General features: G+C 40.4%; 1 protein-coding gene across 1 annotated transcript; it reads right to left on the reverse strand.

Annotated features, from left to right (window-relative positions):
* Window positions 1-10,910: 10,910 nt before the first annotated feature.
* cxcl12a (chemokine (C-X-C motif) ligand 12a (stromal cell-derived factor 1)) lies at window positions 10,911-17,629 on the reverse strand. The gene is made up of 4 exons (XM_030771726.1): window positions 17,534-17,629; window positions 15,541-15,658; window positions 13,147-13,230; window positions 10,911-11,372 (listed from the first exon to the last, which is right to left on the reverse strand). Exons 1-4 carry the CDS (start codon window positions 17,598-17,600, stop codon window positions 11,339-11,341), a joined length of 303 nt encoding a protein of 100 aa, XP_030627586.1. The 5' UTR covers window positions 17,601-17,629; the 3' UTR covers window positions 10,911-11,338.
* Window positions 17,630-21,229: the final 3,600 nt, after the last annotated feature.

Raw genomic sequence — 21,229 nt, forward strand, 5'->3', positions numbered from 1 at the left:
CAGACTGCACTTTGGATATGAAGATGAGATGGGGCTATGAGTGCATTGTTTCTATCCACACAGTGAGGCCATGACCAATCGAAACCTCCACCCCTTTTCTTATTTCAGGAGGGAAAGAGACAATATTCTACTGCCCCCCCCCCCCCACCCCTCCCCGACTCCCAGCGGCTTCATTCCCAAAGCATGATGTCTCTCCCTGCCGTGATTCACAGGATGTGACCTTGGGCTTCAATTCAATTTCCTTGAGCAACATCACAGTCTTATAAAGAAAATTTGTTTAATGTATTGAGTTTGAAGAAAAACGACGGTTTAGAGGACAAAAGAAGCCCATCAACGGTTAATGGTCCACATCCTATTCAGATTCATTTGAAACGAAAGTGTATGGATGTACAAGTTTGAAAACCTACTACACAATTAATTAATACCTAATCACTGTTTTTTATTTATACATACTCAGACATTCAAGCACGAATGATTTCCAAAAACCTCTTGACGTCACATGTGTTCTATCAAACTGTCTCCTCTAATCAGTTAAACAGCAGCTTCAGGGCAAATGGAACGGTGGGACAGAACATTTGCTTTGTTAAAAATACTCCAAGTGAAACAACTCTATTACTCCAAAAACATAGCATATCAAAGAGGGATTTGAAAAAAAAACCCCAAAAAAACAAAACCTACATGCTCACACACACACACACACACACACACACACACACACACACACACACACACACACACAGAGAGACTAATAAGACCTCTTAATTTCAACTAGTGTATATTCCGGGTATAAATGTACATATGTGTTTGTTTTGTCCTAATCCATTCTAATGCACCACTCTTGTCAAGATGTAAATCGGAAGCTTGGATGGAGAACAACTCAGTGATGAGTGGGTTAAAGTCTTGGCAGGCAAAACAGACCGAACTCCATTACTTTTCATCCGTGACTTTTCCTGACAGAAGAGGTTTTGTCAGGCGAGGCAGTGCATTTGGTTTGCTGTTGCTCAGAGTGCTTAGAACAGCAATGAAGCCTCAAATCATCACTGACTGCATTTACTTCAAGATCCGTCAACTGTTCAGTCAGTTCTAAAACTTGTCTGTTAGTTTTCAGAACTGTGATGACTTAAATAGAAACCAGAACTGAGTTTTCAATCTACACAAAACCAAAGCTCAATTGTAATTCATGCTCTCGTACCAGAACTGAGTATCAACAGTTTGATTACATAAGACAATGGAGAAAGAGCCATGTTTACAAGAAAAGAAAAGAAAAGAAAAGAGGGAAAGAAACCTTTCTCTGATTAAATTGCCTCTTCTCGTATCGTTCAGTGAATCGAGCTCTGAGAGTCTGACATCAGTGCAGTGTGCCAAGTCACTACGTTAAGCACTGGAGTAGAAACCCTGAAGAAATGCCTGAAAATTACACTGTTGTTTCTCTTTTCCATGTTTGTGTCAGAAGTTGCCATCATTACAGTAAGTAATAAAGATGAATTTTTCTAAACATAGTTGTTTATAAACCTGCTCCTTTGACTGGCGTGTTTGCGTCAGAAGCAAAGTGCTTGGAACCAGAGGCTGGTTATGAAATCATAGAGCAGACGAAAGCATTGGTTAAACAGAAGGAGATAGCTCAGTTTCTGAGGGTGTATGGGAATATATCTGTTGATCAAGCAAAACACAAAAAATACCAAATACAGATCGGTTTGTAGATGCATCTGGATATTTTAACCATTTAACAATTTAACAATTAACCATTTAACAGTGTAATTCATTTTAAATTTTTTTTTTTTTTTTTTTGAGGTTTCACCCACTGGCATTTTCAAAGGATTTGAAAAACAAAAAGTTGCATGCACAAGTGTTCCACAACTGTGACAAATACGCGTCTCATTCATGTTCTGGTTCAGTTAATTCCTGCAAATAAAAAAATGAACACCATGTGTTTTCTGTAACAGTAGAGGAACAGCGTGATAAACACCTTTAAAGGGACGGTTCACCTCCCTGTTCCGTCTTTTACATTCTTCTTTACGTGAGGGTTTGATGTATTTCAGACCCTCATTGCTAAGTTTCATGATGCTACCATAATAATTCTTAGCCACAATTTGAACAAGGCTTTGAAAAACTCTGCGGTTTCAAGCAAGAATAGACAGGTGAAAAATGAAAAGTGAGTTAAAAATGAAAAATTGGTGCCCTAATGGTAAATTGTGGATGCATTCATCACAGACAGTCTTTGCCCATGTTTGTTACACTGACTCACTGGCTCTAGGACAACTAATGAAGGATAATGGGAGGAAACCAGCAGATTACTGGCCTGAGACCTTATGAATATTAATGTTCATATTAATAGTGCAAAGTCGTGTGTTTGTTAGAATTGTGCCTTTATGAGAATTTCTGTCCCAGTGTTTGATCCTGGTCTGTTTCCATGTTTCTGATTTCCTGTTTTGCATCCTTTAGTCTGGTTACTGTGCACTGAACTGTGTCTGCTTTTGTGACTTTAATTTGGGTTATGTTCTGGATTAAAAAGCTTACTCTGCACATGCATTTCTGCATCTCTGAGTATTTCAAACAACTACTGTGGAAATGTAGCCCTAAAGCAAAGCCTCTTCCTGTGGAAACATTTATGGAGTTGAAGTGTCATCATCTTTGTATTCTGTGACTTAAGGGAAGATAATAATAATAATAATAATCATAATAATAATAATAATAATAATAATAATAATAATAATCACATGGCTCACAAAGAAATGTGAAACAGGAGAAAAAGTCAAAAGGTCAGCTGCAGATTCAGAGCGATAATAGAGATAATAGTAATTCATTGTACAGTTGCAAGCTTGAATATGACTGTTTTTCTTGCAGTTCTTCAGAAAGACATTAGAGAGCTGATATCAATGTATTCCACTGAATGATATGCAACGTGTGACATGAATGTGTTCATTGTTGATGACTAATAGATCTTGCTGTATCTCGTCTAAAGCTTGTCCCAAAGCAGCAGCCATTGAAACGAATACAGTGGAATTCAAACAGTATCATAGTATAGGAGCAGAAACTGTAGCCCTCAGAATGCAGTGGCTTTTGCAAAAAAACCCCAAAAAAAACAGGTTCCCCATTAGTGAAAGGGCTGCAGTAGACAGAAGCCTTTGTCTCGACCCCTATCTCTGATCAAAACGAGAGCCGGCTTTCTGCGGGAAGGATTTCGTGCGCTCTTGAAAAGCGAGCCCTTTAGCCGCGTGCGGCTGAAACAGACGCAGGAATCTGGCCCTCCACTCTTTTGTCTGGCACCTTGACCTCATGCCATCCTCCAAATGTATCTCTGGCTCGGCCCATACAAACATAATCTTATGGCTCTTATCATCTCTATGGGGATGTATGGCATTAAATTTAATAACCTCCTTCTCGTATTAACACATGAAAAGGTACGAAAGACCCTAAGGGGTCTGTTTTCAAAGCTCTCACAGTTTGCAGACCACTCTGTTAGAGACCCTATTCACAACCCGCCATCTGCAGCTGTTGTTTTGCACTCGTGTACTGTTCGTTTTCGTACCATTTAAGCATCGCAACTCTACTGAGACATTTTTTCTTTCTTTCTTTCTTTCTTTCTTTCTTTCTTTCTTTCTTTCTTTTCCGGAAAATTGATTTCTGTCCTTCTGGCAAACATATAGACTAATATCCAGCGTGAGCGTAATTAGGAGCATTAAAATGGTCCTTTTAACTCGGTGCAATCAACAACAGTTTGAACAGGGACATTTTGAAATCATTATTGGGAGGAGAACACATGTGGGACTGATGTATTGTACGAAGGGGGTTCATCAGATACTGAAACCAAGAATGCTTGTGAATGCGGCTCTCTTTCCCCTTGAGATGGTAACTGTGTCACATCAAGTCCCCCTGGCCTCTTTAGAACACACTCGGTTTCACATGCCGGAGCCATGGGCTGAGTAACAGTACAGCCAGTCGTGAGCACTTGGTAAGAACGAACTGACAAAATGCAGTAGCCCCCTGTTTTTCATACTCCAAAAGGGATGCTGTTAAAACATGTTTTTTCTTCACCAGAGTGAATGATTGGACTTTAGCCCACATAGAGATGGTCAGCTGGTCAGTGGCAGTGCTGACCAAGGCAGCGAGTGCCTCCGTGATGTGTAATCATTTCAGTTACCTGATAGTAATGTAACATTTTGATCTTCCTCCAGACTCACTCAACCAGCTCTACATTCCTTTAAGAAAGGCAGTACATTCTGTGGTCTGTCTAGGTATGAATAATCGAAATGGCCCACGGCTAGAGACATCAAAAGACTTTCTGAGACAGATGTGTAATAACATCCTTCATTATGTCACCAGGATTTAGAAATATCATTCTAAACCTCCCACACCCGCTCAGTTTTGCACACAATAGTTAGTACCTGCTGTTTTTCTGTTGTGCAGGTTGCGTTTACTCATTTTCAAAGTCGTCCTCACTCTTTTACCAAGGTCTGCAAACGTAAACTTGTCATACGATGAAGATGGCCTCCTTTTTCTTCAAACACTGAGATATTCAATGTAATCAAATCTGACCTACTTGAGAACAGATGGACCTAGTTCATTGTATTTGGGCTACATGTCACCCACACTCATACCTCTTCCTACTGCATGTTTGCAGGTTTATCACTGCTTAGACTAAAATATCCAACATATCTAAAACATCTATATGTTTGTTCAGTAAGCTATGTATATGAATGCATACTTATATATGCAACCTTTTGTTTATCTGTCAGAGATGATAAAATGGTGGACTCAGCAGCGGTTGAGTTTCTCAGTGGAAAATGGGACCATGAATGTGCTTTGGACACTGAACACTAAGAATCTGATATCACTTATGTGCTTGAAGATCGTGATGATCATTTTTGGACCAGTTCATGATCCAGTCAACGTCTTCTAGATGTTAATCGTTTTTGGCAGTTTTTCTACGGCTGTTTAGACATTTACGCAAATGTTAACCTTGTTTCATGTACTCACATGGTGTAATGTATATGTCAGAAAGCTTACGGGTTCTCTACCTCTTGAGAGGAACGCTCAATTCAAACATACAAATCAGAGAGTTCTACAATAACAGTCGGATAACCCAGCAGTGACGTTAATCGCATCTAATTGATGCAAAACGATATTCTTCAGACTGCCTGGTATGCTTTTGTTCACTCTCCCATTTTCAATGCAGTCGAACTGACATTTACAAATTACTGTATCATCCTATGTAAGCGACACTTCTCTGTCACAGGTTGTCATGCGTACAGTACAGTGTCCTGTCCTTACCTCCGGTTATAACATAGCACCTGATGACAGGTGAAATGGAAACCTAGATGCACCAAATGACACTGTCTACATGAGTTGCAGGTTAAGAAAGGCAGAATAGGGACAGTCTTAAGTGTCACTAACTATTTGAAAAAGAACAAAAGACACGATAAATAATGAAAGTGACGTTCTAACTGATACCCTCAAATCTGAAGATTTCCCAGAAGTCATTCACTTCTCAAGCCTTATTTTCACGTGTCCTTTTATGGTTGTACATAAACAGGTTGTGTGTAACAGAGTGGCCATGTACTGGAAAAAGACCCTTACTTTTTCAGTTTCACACTGACCAAGCAGCAGAAGGCGCTTGAGAATTTTGTTTATCTCTTGTGACAGATCATGTTCTGGAACAAACTTAGATTTATTTTTGAAGAAGAAAAAGAAGAAGAAGGAGAAGAGATTGACAGTTTTGTCTTTGTGTAATTCAAAGCTTTTACAGGAAATAGGGAATACACTGAGTTAGGCAACTCTCCCTGGAGAACTGAACACAGAGGCAGGGCCAAGAAATTGTGTTTTTTGGGTTACATCCAGTGATTAGCAGAGTGTTGCTCCAAATGCTGAGGTAGTGAGAGTTCCGAAAAAGGCAAAAAAAAAAAAAAAAGACACATAGACTGTAGACAAAATTGTCCTGTGTTGACCTGATGAAACTATCCTTCATTTTAAACTCACTGACCTAGCCTTCAGCTTTGGAGAATTTTTCCAAATTTTAATCAGCTAGTTTATGGGTGCAGAAACACAATGAGTGCAAAGTGATCCTGGTCCATAAGTATAAAAATATGCTTATGAATACATTATAGTCAATCACACCGGAGTGCAATTACACACTGATTGAGATGAATGTCAAAGCCGCCATAATTGCTCTCTGTACATCTCCAGTTGCTATGGCCACTGGGGTCCAATAACAGTCCAAAACCTTTCTCTTGCAACTTAAGTCTCAATATCAACATTTCAACAAACATAATCTGTTTTTGTAGGATGACTGAGACACACCTTACGTTTTCCATCTAGTTCATTAGAGATATTGATCAGCCATGAAACCCAGAATTCTTGTCTCATAGCCTGGATCTTGCTGCAGAGACTGTTTTTATTTTATTTTATGTTATTTTAATGGATGACTTAATGTAACACTTCCCTTTTTTTCTGGTTGTTTCAGAAAGAAGATCCACCCCAGATATTTTTAAAGCGCATAAATCAAAAATGTTGATCCGCCTAATAACATAAGGGTTGTGTGAAGACTGCAGAAAAAGTGCTGTGTGTTGTCAAGATTATTCACTACTCTTGGCATGAAATTATTCATGTACCAATGCCCAACCATTTGTAACAGTGTCTTATTTGTGTATGTATGTATTGGGGTGTATTACGTACTTGGTTTGTATTCTGGCTCTGTTGGAAGTCGCTTTGGATAATAGCATCTGCTAAATGGATGTCAAGCAGGACCACGGAGTGGGACACAAGTGCAGAGTCACAAAATTCTTTTAATGAAAACAGAAGTATTGTACAGACTGGGTTACCAGGGGACCAGAACAAAAATACAAACTGGGTAACCAGGGGACCAGGAGGAAAGATACAAACTGGGTTACCAGGGGGCTGGGATGAAATACAAACAGGAAACAATGAACATACAAAATACTTGGTTGTGGTAGTAGGGGCACCAGGAAACCAAGTGGCATCACAAGCTTCACAATTAAGAGACGGCTTAGTAAATGCATGGAAGGTGTTGACTTCGCACCCGACTGGTAAAAACAGAAGGGTTTAAATAAAGAGGGGTGTCAGGGGGAACCAAAGTGAGGGCAGGTGTGCAGGATGAGAGTGATCAGACCTGTGATTAGTAAACTGGCGACGCTGAGCGCTGAGTGGCAGAAACCGACGAGAGAGGAGACGAAGCCATTACAATGCATATCTGTAAATGAAAATGTACATATATGCTGGATCTCTGATCCTTGATAAGACGTTAGTCGTTACGAATATAAAAAATAATGAACAAAGACGCTCAGAACATATTTTGATCCAGTGTTTCTAGAACCTTCTTATTGTACCTGCCTTATACTTTGCTCAGTCCCTCAGATTGCTATAAACCCTTAAAACTTTGTGTTTTGGTGCCTATTCAAATGAGTCTCCGATTTTGGCAATAGCCGTAGTCTTTTAAAAATGTTCTACATACCGTCCAATATCCATTGGTGATATTAGCTCTAATTTATAATGACCACCATCGAGTGTACTGAGTGTTGACTGTGACAGTTATGGGTGTTGAAACATAGCCATATCCCCCATGTTGGGTTTTTCTAGTCAGTACTTTAGACCATAAATATTAAAAAAAAAAAAAACTGAGAAAGGTGGTCCTTGTTCAGTTAGGGTCAGCTTGTTCCCTTACTGCACCTTTCCATGTTTGCAACTTCCAGTTCCCTTTTTAAAGGGAAATTGAATCTGAAAAGCTGTAAAAATAAACTGTGAAAATATTTTTTCAGAGATCTGTTGAGCCTGGAATACAGTGATAGTTTTTACAGCTCAAAGCTGCACATTACCACAAGTTGATCCAAAGTATATCATAAAGATTATTTATAAAACCCACAACTGAACCAAGTAACATTGGTCCTACGGGTGCACTAATCCATCAGTTACAAACCTCAATGCTGTTCTCTCCAGTTAATGTGTAGAATAGGAAAAACAAAGCCATGTTTAAAGCCATTTAGACACAATGAGGATACAGTGTTCAAACAACGGATGATTCAGTAACACTGCCTCATCCATTTTTCACCAACACTTTTCTCTCTCTCTCTCTCTCTCTCTCTCTCGCCCTCTCTCTCTATCATAAAGCCTTATTATCACTGTCATAAACATGATTTAAGTCTATACAAAGGATTACAGGAGCTCTTAGCTCTTAACACAAGCATATGTTATATGAAATACTTTAGTTTTTTGTTTGTGTTTATGAGATTATACTTAATTGCCATGGTGATACTGGCTTAACTCAAAAGCCTGATTGTCTGTAAAGAAACAAAGTTCACTACCGTGAAACCATGATCGCATAGTGACTGACGCAAATCTCTCATTAAAACCTGAGGTCAGTGAGACACCACGCATCATTCTTCATTGTAACTTGTTTATTTAAAAATAAACAAACCCTTACGTCACGTAAATGAAACAATACATTGAAATCTGGTATAAAAAAAAAAAAGTTGTGAGTTAAAGAAAAATGGTACAGACGTAATATAATGTTGATGAAGCTGCCTCACACACAGAGAAAGAAACTTCACATTGGATAGGGAGCATTAAGGAACAGGTACATACATAATTACACATTATGTAACATCGTGGTGAGTCATACAATTCATTTGGGTGTAACAGCTGTATCATGGCTTGCTGTTTATAGATTTTATGCACCGTGGTCCTGTGGACCAGATGTTGATGGCATTTCAATCTTTTGATCATTTTCCCACATGAATCTATTGTGTTTTGCCCCAGACAGACTGAAGAATAGAGGACATTATGCTCAAATGGGTACACGGGATCTCTGGAACTCAAACTGGGGGATAAGGCAATGCAATGATTGGTCTATCCACATTGTATTCCTGTCTAAAGCTCAGTTTTTACACAGGACAAGAACTCCACTGTGGTAATCACTTACAAAAGGGCAAGTTCAAAGGTGAAACCTATTACCGTAATGTTTTCCTAATCACCGCTTGATTGTTTAATGGTTATGTAACAAACGGAATCTCTTTCTCTCTCTCTCGCTCAAAAAAAAGTGGTTATCTGCTCTCACATCAAAGCTGAAGATTACCCCACTGATGGAGGTGTACAGTGAGTTACAACTTTTATCTACAATCGCAAACAGTTTATCTCACACATGCGGACAACTGTAGGGGGAAACAGCGGGGGGAGGCGGTAGGGTGGTGGGTGGGGGTGTGTGTCTGTGCGAGTGCGGAGGTGGGGGGAGGGGGGGTGCTCTGCTGGTGACCGCAACCACATGAAGGAATCAGTGAGACTGTAGACCTAATAACTGTTTGGACAGTAGAGTTAGTTGGAACTTTGACAGTGTACACAGGGGCCCATACACCCCTTAAGCCACTCTCCTGTAACACTGAACAGGCCCTTGGTTCCCTCCCATGCCTGCTGGCCTTAAGGCAACATGTGGAGAGGAGGCCTGGCTGCTTTAATGGCCACACATTTAGTGAGCTGATAGGGCAAAATTGTTAATGGTGTGACAAACTCCGTGCACTCAGAGGTCCACGGTGATCTGCTTTATTTTTTAAATTCGACTCTTGTGTTTTCATAGTTTTGAATGCTACCTGGCGGTTTTAAATATCCAGAGCACGTCTGTTATGTTGGTGCCAATAAATGCTGATTTTCATTGAAATAATAACGGTAATAAAAAGCCAAATTTACATATATGGGGATTTGACCGGCCATTTCAATGTGTTTCTTCAACTGTGAGTTGGCTATTATATTACATATCAGCTCTAATAACTAGAGGTTCTATTTTTAAACATGAAATGCTGACATGCAATTCCTACACCAAACAATCCAAACATTCAGGAAATACAAATATAAGGATTTCTACTTACATAAAACAGACAACATTTACATGGTCTACATTTGACTTTTTTTTCCTGCTAATTTGATCTTGCTCATATGAATTTATATGAAAGCAATTGATTTTAAAGTGCAATTATCATTCTAAGGATGCTCTCTATTAAGTAGGTAGTTAAGATTCAAATTTAGTCAATTAATTTTTTTTTTTACTACTTTGACTGCTAATTAACACCACTTCCATCTCTGTAAGCATGTTTCTGTTTCTACAATAGGTTTTCCTGAAACTGTACATCACTTTCCACATTTTATCCCCCCCCCCCCCCATTATTATTATTATTATTATCCTTTTTTTCTTTTGCAAATAATGCTTTGCTGGTTGTTATTTGGAGTTCAAATTTCCTGTTATGAGTTAGAGAGACATGTGCAATGACAGCATCTCTAGTTGGTGCTGTTTGTTCTGTAATTTGGACGACAGCCAAAATCATGTTTAGCCTGTTCAAAGGGCATGTCAAAATGCCTTGCACACTTGTTGCCCAATTAGCATAGCTCTCAGATCCAGATGTCTCTGCTGCTTGCAAAGAGCTCTAAAACAAAACGCCACCCCTCTCCAGTCGCTGTGGTTGACTGCTTTCCCGTAAAAACAGATTACAGTGACTGAAGTCATTCAAACGGTGGTTAAGTTCATGCAAGGTCTTTCTGTTTATCCTGAACTATAAACTAAAAAGGGCCTTTTTCTGTTTGGGAAAACAAAAACACAAGAAATGTGCACTATTCACTTTTTTTTTATATATATATATATAAAAAAATACTTTCACATGCAGTATGCATTGTTATACAAATTGATTATAAAGATTCATTAAATATGCTGATGAAAAGTTTGGAGGGTCAATTTCCTCCCTGTTTTGTCCTCCTGCTAATGTTTGAATACGCAGCTACTGTGTAAAGGATGCAACGCAACACCATTGTGTAGCTGCCTAAGGACTGTTCACAGCATATAGTGTCATTCACACGTACACACGCACACACACACACACACACACACACACGCATACGGACAAAAAAAAAAAAAAAACACTGCGAAAATGTTGCCAACTTTAGTTTTGCATATTCTGCTCCGGAACACTGTATTCTACTTCATATGGTCTTGACCTAACTCACCACGACAGACAGGCAAGGAGTGAAAAAACAACTCCAAAAATATGTCTTTACTGTATTAAGTTGATATATATATATATAAAAAAGACATTGTATATACAAATCATAGGTATAAAAACACACTCATACGTAGATAATTGCACTTTGTACTAACATTCTATATCACTGGTGCGTGTGATGGTGGTAATGGTGAAGGGAGGTGGTGAACTGGTGAGCCTGATCACTGCTGATGAAGCACAATTTTGGCAGGTTAAGTGCTGGTGCAGCAAGGCATGCCAAAGCAGAACGCAGTACAGATCTGCGCTTGGTGGGCTGACAGAATTAACTTGCCATCCGGGCGGGCTCCTTAAGCGTTCTGTTGTTCCTTGGCCCTTTTCATTCTGTGAAGAGGAGCAGAGAGCAAAGTTACGGTCGTGAGTTTAAAGCGGAGCTCCCTTTTTTTTTAAAAAAAAAAAAAAAGATTTTGAAACCGAGGCAGAGGCAGGAGGCGAAGAGGATGAAGATAAAGGAGCCAAGGAGACAGGGAGGGATGCATTTGGTAAGGCTCAGTAGGAGTTGCTGTTTACAGATCCTTAAGTCCTGATGTCTTGTCTTAGCCTCCCGTTGCACTTGGGTCGAAGCACTAAGATGTGTCTGTCCACGGGACAGTGAAATAAATTACTATTTATTTTTCCCAGAAGCAGTGTCTGTGTCACTAAGTGATATGTGAAAGGAGCCAAGCTTAAAATCTTTGCCAAAATCTTCAGACTTGGTCGTGGGAGGCCAAGTCCAAAGCAGGCCATATGTTTCCATAGACATGTCTGCATTTTTTTTCTCTCTGCGTTTTTTTTTTTTTTTTTTTACGAGCAATTTGGTCTTTTAACTGCAGACGTCTGTGGCGATAATAGCGCTCTAAGTGTGATTTTTTTTTTTTACTCTTGGAGGACACAATTAGCTTTTCCATTAGCGAGTGATGTTTAAAAAGCTTCTGTGTATTAAAAAACATGCAACAATTATCTGATAGTTCAAGGAAAAAAGCACCACAAATGTGTTTGTGCCGAGTCTAATGTTAACCGGCTAAACTATCCTTGTGGACCTGAACGTTTTATGAACGTCTGGATCGTGTTCTTCAGAGCCATGGTTCATAAAAGATCCTGAGAATGATTCAGCAGAAGAGTATCGGGTCTTCCAAGCTCCTCTCAGTAGAGTACTCATGATTGCGTGGTGTGTGCTTAACTGCGTCTGGCGGCTATTCACAGGTGCCACGCTCTAGAGAGCTATTGTCCGCCTCTGCTCAGGACAGTTTTGTTGGGCGGACTGGACACTTCACACCTATCTGACTCCTAGACAATGCACACTTGTGCTGACACATAAATATACTAGGAGTTGGGGGATTGGGGGTAGGGTCTATGGACAAATACTTAGCATTGCAAAGTGACTCAATTACAGGCCTAGGCCTACGATGATACAGCACCATAATCCACCATGAATGGCTGGGATTATTACGTGGTTCCAAGCCTATGTCAATGTGAAAGCATTCTACTATTACTGGATTCAGTTTTGAGAGTGTTTATAATATCTGTGGGAATGACAACTGGCCAGTGTGTCCTTACGCGAATGCATTCTTTACATTAGAAAAGTTATCAGCTTGTAGAAAAGCCAACAGAATTTATATTACGCACAGTTACCGTTATTTACAGCATTTCATTAATCTTTTTGAAGAGATAAATATCAAGGATCAGGACTTCAAAGCAGTCTCTCTGAGCACTCTCCGAGTTATGTGAGAAACAGGAAATCAGAAATACCAAGGCGGGGTGGGCGGGGGGTATTTCATTCACCTGTTTTTACATGAAAATAAACTTAGAAACTGAACATACAAATCAATTATGGATGTATGCTTTATGTATCCTCCACATAAATCCATCCACATATCATACCTTAAGCTTTCATGCTCTTAATATTGGGGGGGGGGGGGGGGGGGGGGGGTCATGCTCCATTTGCATTGATACTGTATAGGATCCTTCACAGCAGACAAAAGGTCCTCTGTGTAGCATAACCTGGAGTAAAAGTAGTTTCATGTTGAGGGGCACATGAATGCGGGGGTGTATTTCATTTCATGTTTCTCACAGATACCCGCTTATCTGCTCTCGCCTATCTACAGAGGTTTCTCCTTACTTGTTCAGGGCGTTCTTAAGGTACTGCTGCAGCCATTTGGTCTCTGGGTTAATGCACACCTCTTTATTGTCCTTCAGCTTGGCACTGTTGAGAGAGAGAGAGAACAAAGTGAGTTAGAAAATAGAAAAAAACTGTCCACAATAATGTCTTATGTGTACATGAGAGAGAGAGAAGGAGGGAGAGAGAGAGAGAGAGAGAAGGAGAGAGGGAGAGAGAGGGTGAGAGAGAGATTAGCAGTTAATCCCCAGATTGTGAATTTCAGCCATCCTTTTCAACTTTAAATTGTTCAGGGACATTTTGAACATGTGCCAATACATGATGCCAGCATCCGACATGCTTTCCCGTGGTTAAATGTTTACAGAAAAGCAAAGTTTAAAAGAAGCAAAAAGAGGGAGAGTGGCCTTTGTTTAAAGACTCTGAATGCAACACAAAAGAGAAACCGTACTCAGCAACAACCATATACAAAACAATACAGCTCTGCTTTCAAGCACTTCATTCAAGCGTGTTCTTTTCTCTAGTCTGTCTTCAAGGCACAGTGATGTTACACTGCAGTCTGTCTTCACCCTCTGTGTCTTCTCTTACAGCCGTCACCCCAGCCCCCTCCCCAGGAAAACACAAAGCATAAAGGAATATCACATTGTTCATTGTTATCACATGCACCTATCTGCCCTCAGTGACGAGATTGGGTTTAAGGTATTTTATTGCCCCTGAACAAGGTTGAAAGGTTAATCCCCTCTACTTGTGGACAGAAACATATAAACAGTCACTACACCTAACTTTTTTTTTTTTCTCCCTCTCTTCCATTTTCTGCATATGCCTCTCTCCGAGTTAAGGTTGTATGCTTTTTGTGGTTCACAGACGGAGGGGTTTTGCAGATAACACATCTAATCTGCAGACTGTATCTCATTGTTAAACAACATAAGATAGTTTGAGGGACGTGGAGGAGATAACTCTGACTTCTGGGTTATTCATTTCATTGACCTGTGAGGGTGTTTTAAAAGATAACCCCCATTGTGTAAGATGGGTAAGTAGGTCACACACCCCCCCCCCCCAAAAAAGTTTAGGTATGTTTTATTATGAATATGTTCCTGAGTATGTTCAGTAATCACACCTCAATCTGAAATTGGCATGGAAGAAGTTTTAGTTTAGCTTTTTCATGTCAGACACATATGGCAAAGATAATCTGTGAATCAGAAGCTCTCTGTAATGTCAACTCCTCATTAATCTGTGAGCTAAATATTCTTTCGAGTGTTGTTTAGGGCTCTGTGAGTCATAACTCATGAATGCTATAGCAATAAAACTCAAAGAATGCCTGCACATAGCTAGGAAATTCACCCCTGACAAACACCACCAAAAAAACGCTCCCTCAGAGGTTTAATGTACCAGTATGTGTCTCTTAGCCTAGTTCCATTTGGTTCTCAGATCTCCCCAGATTCGGTTAGCTCAGGTCTTTGAAGTGAAGAGACCACACTAGACCCTACCATGTGTCTATATACAATGACTGTGGCTTGAGAAAGTCTGAGCTATGGGCAGCAGGTAGTAATTATTTCACAGCAAGTCAAAGCCAACAGCCAAACACTGGAAGATAGTGTTACCTCTTTCGATCATCAGAGAGGTTTTAAGGCAGCAAGGCCTCTGAGACTCTCTAGAGCTTAGGACTCTGGCTACAATTCCTGTGTGCATTAGAGTGTGTTCAGGAGAGAAGGACAACAAAAAGAGAGAGAGAGACAGAGAGAGAGAGAGAGAGAGAGAGAGAGAGAGAGAGAGAGAGTCTGTGTACTCTTGTGCTTTTTCTCAGTCTGTTTATTCTCTGAACATCCTCCTGCCAGTAAATATCACCACAATGACTGTAAGTGTTCTTTGAAAAGGTTCAAAGGTAACACAGCTTAGTATCATGGTATTTTGAATAAGATGGATATACAAATATTTTAACAAGTCATAGCAATAATGAAAATAATCCCCACAGATGCTGGATACAGAGGAACCGTATCTTATCTCACAGAGAGTGAAAATGTGTGGGAAAAACACATCAAGGGGTGCTATTCTGAAGCATTATGATCTTTTCCTGTGAGAAACAACACTACATCCAAAGCTCAGCCCCCTGCCCCCTATCTCCAGCATTTCCTCTGGACGGGTTTGAATGGTGTGAGTTTGTCCACCACAATAAGGCAAGACAGGGGAGGCCTGTTCCTGCTCTTTTCAGGTTCCCTTCAACCTGAAGAGATTGATGGTGTGAAATGACAGCTAAAGAGGGTTCCTTCGGAAAGCTCCGTCAAGCCAGGAGTGTGCCTTGTGTGTGTGTGTGTGTGCGCCTTGTGTGTGTGTGTGTGTGCCTTGTGTGTGTGTGTGTGTGGACTAAGGAGTGTGTGGGATTTGTTTTAGACAGTTACTCACATGACTTGCAGAGGACAGTTGGGTGTGTGGAGGAACTTCAGCTCACGGATCCTCCTTTGGGAGACTGTGTTGACTGTGGAGCGACACCAGCACCTCTCCACCAGGCTGATGGGCTTCGCTGCAAAAAGAGTCAATCAAAAGTTTATTTAAGCCGATTCCACAAAGTCTGGTAATTAAACAAATATGTGCATAGTGAGTGAGTTATTGAAGGTGTGTGTGATTACTCACACACTGATTTATTGCTTTGCACAAACAACACTGTAATAATATATTCATTTTAAATTTGACACTGTGGTCATGTAGTATTAGTATCATTTGTATGGATTTACTTTGTTCAGCCTCTGTATTAAGGTATACCAAAAAAAAACAACCTCTTCCTAAATCTGACGGACAGAATGCAAATGAACGCTGCAGAATGACGTGAAGTTTAGCTTGACATTGCTATGATATTACTTAAAGCCTACATACCTACAGTTTATTTTTCTTTATTGAACTTGTAATTAACGTACAACAGCACATCACTTTCACTGTAATCCAGATTCTAGTGGTCCGTCCCATTTGTATTGTGTAAACTGCGTTACTTCTGCAGAGATTTAATTCGTTTTAAAGTAAACAAACTGTAGACTGAGAAATCAGCAGAGGATGTTGCCTCTCCTTTTTGTCACTACATTATGTCGCAATGCACCTTTATACCCAATCTACATACACAAAGCTACGGTAATGTATTCAACTTCAAAATACATTTGCATTTTCGAAGTGCCTAAAACATAATACACATGCAAGAAGAGATTTACTTTGAAATGAGTCATCGTTATGAGCAAATATCCTTTTTGTAAAATTAAAGGGGAAAAAAGTTAGAGGCAGCTCCTTTTTGACATGCAGTAGTTAACAAACCTAAAATGGGTGCATACATTGAAATTTACGTTTACTGACTGTTACAGAAAAAAACGTTCGCGGCGGTCACTGCTGTCACACATGCATATAGTAATAAGAGGGGTTTATGCCAGTATCCATGTAACGCCGACAAAACAGGAGTCAAATGCCTCCCAGTTTAATACCGTTACATTCTTGTGTATTGTTATATTCCTCTGTGTGTTGCTCAATCGCTCCATCACTCAGCAGAGATTAATGCATGATTCGTCCGAACCTGTTCAGCTCATGGGAGCGTAGGCTTCACATGAAACCTCTATTTTATCGGAGTGAAGTGTCTTTTGTAAAGCGCAAATACTTCGAATGCTCAACGGACATTGCCTCACGTCGCCCACACACTCCAATGGTGAGAACTACCTGCGGTTTTAACTGCGCTCTGTCCACACCAAACACCTCAAGAATACTAATGAGATCTCAAGTAATCTATCCTCATTTTCATGTCGATAGAGGTCGATAGAGCCCCCCTAACCCCATTGTCTGATTGAAGTAACACTGGCGCTATCGCCGCTACTTTGTCTTATCCCCTAATTTGTGAGTAATTAAAAGAAAACAATGAGGGCGTCAAATACACACATTAAACTGCGACTCAGCTGTAAGCGCGACCACATGGTACGTGCCAATCTCTTGTCCCAACACGTTAATTCGTAAATAATTTAAAGTCAGACGAAGTATTTATTATCGCTGCAGTATACATGCGATTCTCTCATGAGCGTGATAAAAATGCATAATCAAAAAAGATGCTTGAATAAAACGTCGAGTTACAGTATTCTGCGTACCGTTAATTTAACCACCTCAAGGATTTACATCGTTTTTCTGCGTTGCAAAACATTCTGTCAAAGCCTCATAGAGTTACAATGTCATTTCAAGAGCAAAAACTCAAATGAAGAACTAACTACTTCTTTTCATTTTTTTCCGTTTTGATTTAACACAAGAAGTAGCCAAAGAAATCCAACTCCGTTGCGTTCGTCGTCTTCTTAGGCGCATTACAATTTTTTTTTCTTTAACACATCTAGAATCGGGGGAAATCCAACAGGCAAATATTCTTAAAAATGATTTAACTCACCCTCTGTTACTGGCACATACATTGCCACGGCAATTAGAGTCACCACTGCGATTACTTTGAGATCCATGATGCGTGTGTGTGTCGGTGTTCTTCGCAGAGCAGAATCCAGAACCAACTATGACAGTGGGGTAACCGCGTCCGAGTGTTAAATTCATCTACAACCACAAGGTAGTCAGTAACACCCCCTCTTTGTCAGCAAAAGGAGAAAGTGGGTGTTCCCTTCGCGATGATTTATCACGTCTTGGCATTGCAACCTTCCGCTATTAAACATGTTGGTTTTATTATCAAAGTGCTTAAATGTCTCTGTGCAACCTGGCTCTTACTTTTCCCCTGCCTTTGTTTAAATGTTGCCTATTGTGTTTTTGTGTAACATGCGCCATCACTTTTTAATTGGTCATTTTTTAATTTGCTATTGTCATTACGAGAAAATCTGACTGCACGCTCAGTTTTGCTGCATTCCTCACTTTATTGCCCACGACGAGAGAATATTCGAGATGACTTTTTTTTTTAAGATAATTCATGTATATTCTCCATATGTTTCCTTTTAGACACGCTAAACATCCCAGAAGTTTTAGTCATACGGTACTCATCTACGCTTAATTCATGTCCACGGCCTTTAAATTTGTTTTTTATTGAAAAGAACGCCGCAGAAAAACATCACCTGTTGTACTGAAAACAAAACAAACGGGCTAAGAGGCATATGTTTTCCCCGATAAGTGTTAAAAAAAGGACCCTCTTCTCTTGTAAAATCCCTGAAAAGATCCCAAAAACAATTAGCTTCGCGTTGTGTGGGGTTAGAACTTTCCATTAAGCAATCTAGTTTAATCTGGGGAGGGAGCGAGAGAAGAGTGGTATGGGTAGAGGAGTGTTAGCCCGTTTAACAGAGCACAGATGTGCGCTCTGTTTCCAGGAGTAAGGCACAGTTGCGCCAGACCTCTCCCTTCAATAAAGCCTCAGAGGAGACGAAAAGACGAGAAAGGGGCTCTTGAACAGCAGTCCCTCTGAGATTAGCTAAAGCTGATTCTTTACATGGTTAATCCCTCTGTTTGTTCGCTCATGTACAGTGAGGCGCTGGACGGTATCGACTCGGTTTTGATCGCTCTTATAGTCAGTCTGGTTGGAGATGGGTTTGTCGCCGTTCGAAAATAAAGGACACAGGCGTGCCAAACTGCGTTAAAACATACCAATAAATAGAACAGAATAGAATAGAATAGCATAGAACAAGACGCACACATTGTAGAGCTGTATATTCCTTTATTCATTTGAACATCATAAGCTTTTGCACTCTTCTCAGATGAGAAGAATCAAGCAATAGTCAAGTAATCTGAGTGCAAAAGAAGCTTTAAAAGCCCCTCCCCCCCCCATGATATTGTGGGTTGGTTTTTTTTTTACTTTTCCCTGTTTACATGTATTTACTGAAGGTTACACAGTAGTTAATACCTAGAAAGTCTTTAAATCGGCTAGTTCTTCTCTTCAAAAGCTCAGTTCTGAATGCAGATGTCATTTTACAAGGTAACAGTGGTGAGAGAGTTCACACCATCGCTATGAGATTCTGCAGAGACATCCCAGTTGGCTTGAGGTAATGAGAGAGATGGAAACAAGAGGGAAAAGAAAAAGAGAAAGAACAATGAAATGAGGGGGTCACTCGCTCCGACATGTCCAGAAGTGAAACTGGCATCAGACACCGCAGTCATTATGTGAAAATTGTTTTCAGATAGGCTATGGATAAATGTGACTGGAGTACATCACAGAGGGTGAACTCATGAAGGACGGAGTAATCTAGTTTCACGCAGTCATTTTGGAGTCTGTTCCTCGACGGCACGGTTGCGCTCGTGTTCCTTTACTTTTCATAAAACACACTTCCCCTTACCTTGCAGTCACGGAATGGGTGAAAACACAGAGTTTGTAATCAGAGCGGTCTGATATGAATCTGAAATGTAAAACTCGAGGGGATTCTGGATGGATAATCTGGCTGTGCCGTGATTCCAGATGAAGGTGAATGTAGATCGCTCAACCTACCAGTGATAAGAACTGACGGGTTATAGCGGTGGTGGTTCGTTTGTGGTTCTGGATTTTCAGCTGAAAAGCAGTGTATGAACTAATATCATTTATAAACAGTACATTAACATAACGTACATTTTAGAAAGGACTCTTCACGAGTTAAAGCTCGGTAATACATTTTGCTATGTATTAAGACTGTTTTCAGAGCTTAACATTAATCAGAGCTTCTCAGGAATTAAGAGTCCTATTTAAATGTGACCATGAGTGACCCGTCAGCCTGAGTACAACCACCCTGGTGTCTTATTACACTGAAAAAAAAAAAAAGAAAGAAAAGAAGATTTTATACAGTCCTGTGTGTTTGGTTTCCAAAGAAACCATTGTTCAGGATCAGGACAGTACGAGTTCTGTGTTTTTAGGCTATTGGCTATATAAGGACACATATCTGAACGCAGCGAGGGAAATTCAGCTCGCATTAAAACACACAGCCATTCCCTCGGCTTTCTCACTACCTCAACCCCCAGTTTTTTTCCCTGCTGTGCTCTGTGTCTTTCTTAGGAGCTCTTCTGAATTATGTAAACACTGAAGCCAACAGGAGGACAGTGGAGGTGTTACCAGAGACACTGGCTGGATATAGCATAGCTGTGCTCAGCCCCAGAGACTCCAGACCCCCCGCGGCTTCTGGAGAGTGACGGAGCCCCATTCAGATCATGCCAGCCCTAGCTGATGATGCATTCCTTATAGAACACCTTCAGAACAGAGCTGAGCCCTAGAATCTACAGTGATGAAAGAAACACACACGCCAAGAGTCAGGCACACACACACACACACACACACACACACACACACACACACACACACACACACACAGGAATAGGTTGTGAGCGGTGCCTCTGCGTGTTTACATGTTTTAAAAATATGATATGTGCTGTAAGGATAAGTGACGTAGAAAGTGAATGAACAAATAAATATGTGCTGTATTTCCATAAAGTTTGGTTGATTGCTTTGGTTTCAAGGAGTAGATGTTAAGATTTTAATTGAACTCATCTCCACCTTATTATATCAAAATTGGGTTCTGTCTTGTCTTTTCGAGATGCTCAAATGCGCATCATCTTAAGATGATTTCCAAACCTTTAAAGAACGTTTGCCCAACCCCCCCCCCCCCCCCCCCCGGACCGGGATAGAAGACGAGAAAGAACCTAGAAAAAAGAAAATATTTACGAGGAGGACTGTCCAATATCGTGTAACCAGATCATTTTAATAGTTTTAAGGGGAGAGAACCATTTACCCCCCCCCCCATACACACACAAACACACGCACACTGTAATCAACTATAACGGTGATGTGTGGAGCTCTGATGACCGCTCTCCATGGTGTCTGAAGCCTGTTGAAAGTGTACACATCCCGGAGTACTCCACAGGAGAAAGACTCACACAGATGGAAATGAAGCTGGGACAACAGATGGGTGCTGCTACTCTGGGCAGAGTATGAGCCGTAGGGGGGTAGGGTGGACAGACAGTTTATGGTTAAAGACAGTCCACTAGGAACACAAGCGTTTACCAGAAATGAGCCACGACCACAAGATGGTGGAATTCACTTTTTAGTGAGAGAAGTGGTATGTGGTTAGAAATCTCATTACTCACTCCCCTTTTTTTTTCTATTTGTGTATGTCTCTCTCTTCCTGTCTCTCTCTCTCAC

The sequence above is a fragment of the Chanos chanos genome, chromosome 4 (genome assembly GCF_902362185.1).
Source record: "Chanos chanos chromosome 4, fChaCha1.1, whole genome shotgun sequence".
Taxonomy (NCBI): Eukaryota; Metazoa; Chordata; class Actinopteri; order Gonorynchiformes; family Chanidae; genus Chanos; species Chanos chanos.